Source organism: Juglans microcarpa x Juglans regia, chromosome 8D (genome assembly GCF_004785595.1).
Source record: "Juglans microcarpa x Juglans regia isolate MS1-56 chromosome 8D, Jm3101_v1.0, whole genome shotgun sequence".
NCBI lineage: Eukaryota > Viridiplantae > Streptophyta > Magnoliopsida > Fagales > Juglandaceae > Juglans > Juglans microcarpa x Juglans regia.
In genome coordinates, this window is record NC_054608.1 from 31,833,968 (window position 1) to 31,840,584 (window position 6,617).

Below are 6,617 nucleotides of genomic sequence, written 5' to 3' on the forward strand. Positions count from 1 at the left end.
GTGTGGAGTGGTAAATAGTGGCTAATGAGAAGAATTTTTAATAATTTACATATTCTCTATAAGAATTTAGTGGATTTATTTGGATTTATTCATTTATGATCAGCATATATAAAATACTTGTCTATATATATATATGTGTGTATGTATGTATGTATATATGTTTTTGTATATGTATATGGTGATGTTATATTCTGTATAGAAGTTAGTGGAGTATAAACACAAAAAGCCTCTTTATGCAAAGATGGGCACCTTTCTTTATTTCTCTCTTTCTGAATTCTGATCAGTACTACTGCACGAACCTCCTTTGTCATCATCCAGGCTTATTGCCATTGCACCCAATGATCCCCTCAATCATTCCACTTATATACTTGTTTTCTTCCTCGCCTTCTTCCTTGCAACAACCACCTTCACACCCTGGACCTCTCTCTCCCTCTAATTATAGCTTTCTCAAATGGCTCCTCGATCTATTGTCTTTATCTTCCTTCTCGGGTTGCTTATTTCACTCTTTTGTCTTTCTCATGCAATCAATACTAACCAGTCTCAATTCTTCACCTTGATGAAAGAGTCTGTCTCCGGAAGCTCCTTCTTGTCCAACTGGGATGTTTTGGGAGAAAAAGCTTACTGCAACTTCAATGGAGTTAGTTGTGATGATCAAGGTTATGTTGTCAAGCTTGATTTCTCTGGTTGGTTACTTTCGGGTACATTCCCAACAGATGTATGCTCGTACTTGCCAAAGTTGCGTGTGCTCCGTCTTGGCCTGAACAAATTCTCCGGCGACTTTCCTGTCAGCATAGCCAATTGCACCCTCTTGGAAGAGCTGAACACGACTCACCTGTATCAATCAGGAGTTCTTCCTGATTTCTCACCGATGAAATCTCTAAGGATGCTTGATTTGTCGTACAATCTCTTTAAGGGCAACTTCCCCATTTCGATCGTTAACCTTACCAATATGCAGGTGCTTAACTTCAATGAAAACCAGGGTTTCCATTTGTGGGAACTCCCAGAGAATATTTCCAGGCTGACGAGTCTTAGAATCATGGTCTTGACAACATGCATGTTGCATGGTACGATCCCAAAAGCAATAGGAGACATGACATCCCTCGTTGATCTTGAACTGAGTGGGAATTACCTCGTGGGTCAAATTCCAGCAGAGCTAGGATTGTTGAAGAATTTGCAGCAACTTGAGCTCTACTACAACGAACTTGTAGGAAATATACCCGAGGAGCTTGGAAATCTAACTAAGCTCACAGATTTGGACATGTCTGTCAATAAATTGACAGGAAATATCCCAGAATCCATTTGTCTTCTTCCCAAGCTCCGAGTCCTACATCTTTACAACAACAGCCTTACAGGAGAAATTCCAGGTGCAATTGAAAGCTCCACATCCTTGACCAGTTTATCACTTTATGGCAATTTTCTGATGGGGGAAGTTCCACCAAATCTAGGGCAATCATCACAAATGATTGTCTTGGACCTGTCGGAAAACCGTCTTTCTGGTCCTTTACCTAAGGAGATTTGCAAAGGAGGTAAATTGGTGTACTTTCTTGTTCTTGAAAATAATTTCTCTGGAAGGTTACCTGAAAGTTACTCAAAATGTGTGTCTCTTCTTCGATTTCGAGTTAGTCATAACCATCTGGAGGGGTCCATTCCTGAAGGACTTCTAAGTCTTCCCCGTGTCTCAATCATTGACTTGGGTTACAATAATTTAGATGGTATCCTTGCTGACACAATTGGAAATGCTAGAAACTTGTCAGAACTATTCATTCAGGGCAACAGGATTTCAGGTGTTCTACCTTCTGGAATCTCTCAAGCAACCAATCTGGTGAAGATTGATCTTAGTAATAATCTACTATCTGGTCCAATACCTTCTGAAATTGGCAATTTGAGAAAGCTAAATTTGTTGCTACTACAAGGAAACATGCTCACATCTTCCATCCCAGACTCACTTTCTTTGCTAAGATCTCTCAATGTTCTTGATCTCTCGAACAACCAGCTGATTGGCAATATCCCAGAAAGCCTCTCTGAATTGTTACCCAACTCCATCAACTTTTCAAACAATTCGCTTTCTGGTCCAATTCCAATCTCGTTAATAAAAGGAGGGTTGGTAGAAAGCTTCTCTGGCAACCCAGGTCTGTGTGTGTTAGTCTATGTTAACTCCTCGGATCAAAGCTTCCCCATTTGTTCAAAAGTTCACAACCGAAAGAAAGTAAATTCTATCTGGCCAATTGGAGTTTCGGTTGCTCTCATTGTTCTTGGAGCTCTCCTTTTCCTAAAACGCAGGTTTAGTCAAGAGAGAGCTATGATAGAACATGTTGAGATGGTGTCTTCATCATTCTTCTCATATGATGTAAAAAGCTTCCATCGAATAAGTTTCAACCAACATGAGGTCATCGAAGCCATGGTGGACAAGAACATCGTGGGACAGGGAGGGTCTGGGACAGTGTATAAGATTGAGTTGAGCAGTGGAGAAGTTGTTGCAGTGAAGAGACTTTGGAGTAAAAAGACTAAAGAAACAGCTTCAGAGGATCAATTGTTCCTAGACAGGGAGCTGAAAACTGAGGTCGACACTCTTGGAAGTATAAGGCACAAAAACATAGTCAAGTTGTACTGCTATTTCTCAAGTTTGGATTGCAGTTTGCTGGTTTATGAGTATATGCCGAATGGTAATCTTTGGGATGCCCTTCACAAAGGGTGGATTCATTTGGATTGGCCTACTCGCCATCAGATTGCGCTAGGCATTGCACAGGGTTTGGCGTACCTCCACCATGATCTGCTGCCTCCTATCATTCACAGAGACATCAAGTCAACCAATATCCTTCTAGATGTCAATTACCAACCCAAGGTTGCAGATTTTGGCATAGCCAAGGTTTTACAAGCAAGAGGAGGGAAGGATTATACCACTACCGTAATTGCAGGGACTTATGGCTATCTAGCACCAGGTAATTTTCTAGGCAACTTTACAAGAATGCGATTCGACTGCGTCAAGGTCCTTTCAAATTCTTATCTAAACTTAAAGGTGTCGAGCAAGAAAGAGATAGACACATAAAAAGTAGGCCTTACAACATTTATTACTAATTTAATGTTGCTCGAAATATGACGCAAGGTAACAATAAAAAATGTAGAGCTCATTTCATGTGTTTATCTCTCTCCGATTTAAGGTCCTCTAATTCGAACAAGAACTTGAAGTGATCATCTTTTTCCCATATTTAGAACTCAAAGTAAAACTCTTTGAGTACCAAGAATTTCAAAATTTATAACTACTTCCAATGTTATAGTTTCAACTTGGCACTTGTGCTTTCAATTTAGTTTTGTCATTTGTTTAACTCTAAGCTTCAAACTTATCACCAAAGGTTTCATTCAATTTAATTGATGTTTGTGGCAGAATATGCATATTCATCTAAAGCAACAACAAAGTGTGATGTCTACAGTTTTGGAGTAGTTCTAATGGAACTGATAACTGGGAAAAAGCCAGTTGAGCTAGAGTTTGGAGAGGGCAAGAATATTATATATTGGGTCTCAAACAAAGTGGACACCAAAGAAGGAGCCATGGAGGTTTTAGACAATCGATTATCAGGGTCATTCAAGGACGAGATGATCCAAGTTCTTCGTATTGCCATTCGTTGTACCTACAAGGCCCCAGCACTTCGCCCAACCATGAAAGAGGTGGTTCAACTGCTGATTGAGGCTGACCCTTGTGGATTCAATTCTTGCAAACCCTCAAATAAGACCAAAGACGCATCAAATGTCACCAAAATAAAGAACCCATTTGAGTTATGATTTTGCGTCATGCATGAGGAGGAGTTTGCATGGTCTGAGGTGAAGTAATATTGGCATGCATCTGCAGAGAAAACTCTCTCTCAAACTAAATGAGAGATTCATCACTAGAAAATTAGAGTTACTTACTATATGTTACTATCTTTGTAATCTTTAACAAAAGTAGTTTATAGATTAATGTCATTTTTTTCTTTTTTCTTTTTTCTTTTCTATCTTGTAAATATTTAAAGAATCAATCGGTATAACTGCTTTATAGTAACACAAAGTATATATATTTCAGAGACCCAGCAATTAAATCATTCCTTAGCTTTTGAGAAGCTTTTGTTTTTGTTCTGTTTTTTCTTCGAGTAATACTACATACAGTCGTGGTAAAGTATGCAAATGTTGTACAATCGCTTTGAAAAAAAATGAGGTCCACTATTAAAAAATTTATTTTTTTTATATGGATCCGTATTTATTTACTTTTTTCAAAGTAATTCCGCGACACTTGTATAATCACAATTACAACTATCATTTCTCTATTTCTTCTCTTTATCTTTGTTGTGTTTCATGAAACTGGTCCATTTTAAAAGAAGAGACTCTAGAAAAGGCAGATATATTGGTCAGTATTAAGGGTTGTGATTTGCTAGGATCATCTTTTTGCATCAAAGTGGTTCAGATTCTCAATTTAAAATTGAAGCATGATTCGCATATGGAGGCCCCCCCACCTGAGGGAAGTTATCCATTGGGAAAAGGGTAGATGAAAGTATTGATTGATGAGCATCTTTGTGTCCATGTAGGAGTTAGTGACAAAGGAGAAAGCATAACTTTTGATCTTCTTCTTTTGCCCTGTTTCTTCCTTTTCTATGTGGGTTTGATTGTTTTGTTGGAATGGAGAAGGTATATGGATGCAAAAGCACAAGCCTCGTTTCACCGTAGATAGTGGGCACTGGGCACTCGGCAATGAACTTCCACTTTCCAATTTGAACACTTGTTTTCATCAAAGATGCTATGAGTATGACATCAGATTCTTTTATGAAAGAATCTATTTGCAGGTTCGCTTATTGACACACCCGCCACACTGCTGATGTAGAAGCCTTTCATAACATTTAGCAGTAAAAAGGTATTGAAATTTTGACTTTTTTTTATAATTGTAATGGATCCCACAAAAGTGGAGTATTTACCCTTGGTTTTTGGCTCTGTTTTTTTAACTTGGTTTGGGATTTTTGTAACCCCCAAGTTCTTATCTATGACTATCTTTGTGCATAGTATTTTTCAGTCAAAAGTGATGGCAATTAATAAATTTGGAGTATTGTGAATTTCTCTATGGTATCAGAGCTTTTCACATGACTAATGGGGGATCCACAGTACTTACCACGTGACAAAAATAAGAAAAAATACTGGCCTACAAGTGAGGGGTAGTATTGAGAAATAATCTCACATTGCCTGTGAACAAGGTCTTGAGCATGCTTATAAAGAATGAGCAATCCTATCTTGTTGAACCGGTTTTATGAACTGAGTTAGGCTCATGAATTTCTTCATATTGTATATCTTCCTTAAAAAAAAAAAAATTGAGTATTTACACACTAACTTGTAAGTCACAAAACTCTTTTGTTATTTTTCTACAATGCATTTTAATTATGAAAGCTTTTGCAGTGTTAACAATGGCTAGCAGAGACCAACCTCTCTGTAATGCATAAATACTAAAGATCTCCTCTAGGATTATTAATCCCATAGTTAGGGAAGCTAAGACCATCCTAATGGCTACTGTTAAAACAAAAACTCTAGCCAGAGGGATGTTCTCTTATCATGGCAGCCATATAAAATTCAATCTGCCCTTAAAATAGGAAACCAAAATCATTATATCAAACAGAATAAGCTTCTTCTCCCACTTCAAGTTAAAAATCTGCTCAAAAAGTCCATAGAAAATGCCAACTCCATGGTGCAGAATCTCACTCAATGGACCTTGCTTGTAACATATCTAGGGCATACCCATCTACATTTTTCATGCTTCTAACCATAATTTTTATTTGTGCACAATACTCAAAAAGGTGATTGGTCTATTTGCAGGTATACTATAAGATTATTATTCTCATGCTTTTCAGGTAGTCTCACAAACTGATATAGTTTCATGTGATTCATCAAATCTGTTTTACAATAAAAATAATTTTACAATCTGACAAACAGCATCAAATCACTTCAGTTTGTAAGATTATTTTTGTATAATCACTTTGTGGTTAGAGTATTTCTTTTCCAAGTATGTCTTCTAAAATCTCATAAAAATAGCATAAGACTCTTTTTATAACTGGAGCACACGGACAACACAGAGTTCAAGATTTCAAGCTGGTTCTTATTCTTTCTACAAAGGCAGCTTTGTGTGACAGGCATATATCCTGGCAACACATTCACATGTTCTTCATCTGTTTGTGCTAGAAAAACTGAAAAAGTGTGTGCATATGCACGTGTATATGTGAGTGATTTGTGGGGTCCTCTTGGAAGAATAAGATTCATGGAGACAAATATACATTTCTTTTGGGCATGGTGGAGACTCCATAGTCAAAAGAGAGAAGCTTCAACACTTTTTTTTCTTTTTTTTTTGCAAATGCTTTGATGGGATTAGAAGTTTCATTTTCAGGACAACGTGTCCTCCATAAGTACAAGAACAAATGATCAACTCTGGGAAACTCAGAAATTAATGTCTTCCACTTTCAACACAAACATGAAGAGTCCTAATATAATCTTTTCATCTTTTTAAGAAAACAACAATATCATCTAATCATTAGTAGATCCCACCATTTTAGTACTTTAATGTTGCGTTTGGATGTTAAACTGAGTTGAGTTGAGTTGAGATGATAAAATATTGT

At 37.3% G+C, this 6,617-nt stretch overlaps 1 protein-coding gene across 2 annotated transcripts; it reads left to right on the top strand.

Moving 5' to 3' along the window:
- The first annotated feature begins 252 nt into the window (after positions 1 to 252).
- Positions 253 to 4,091, top strand: LOC121242528 (receptor protein-tyrosine kinase CEPR1-like). Of its 2 annotated transcripts, none has more exons than XM_041140391.1 (2): positions 253 to 3,032; positions 3,251 to 3,376. In XM_041140391.1, exons 1-2 carry the CDS (start codon positions 452 to 454, stop codon positions 3,304 to 3,306), a joined length of 2,637 nt encoding a protein of 878 aa, XP_040996325.1. In that variant the 5' UTR covers positions 253 to 451; the 3' UTR covers positions 3,307 to 3,376. The 2 variants fall into 2 exon arrangements, with proteins under 2 accessions (XP_040996325.1, XP_040996324.1); XM_041140390.1 differs by lacking the exon at positions 3,251 to 3,376 and adding an exon at positions 3,383 to 4,091 and having other exon boundaries at positions 262 to 2,939.
- The last annotated feature ends 2,526 nt before the right edge of the window (positions 4,092 to 6,617 follow it).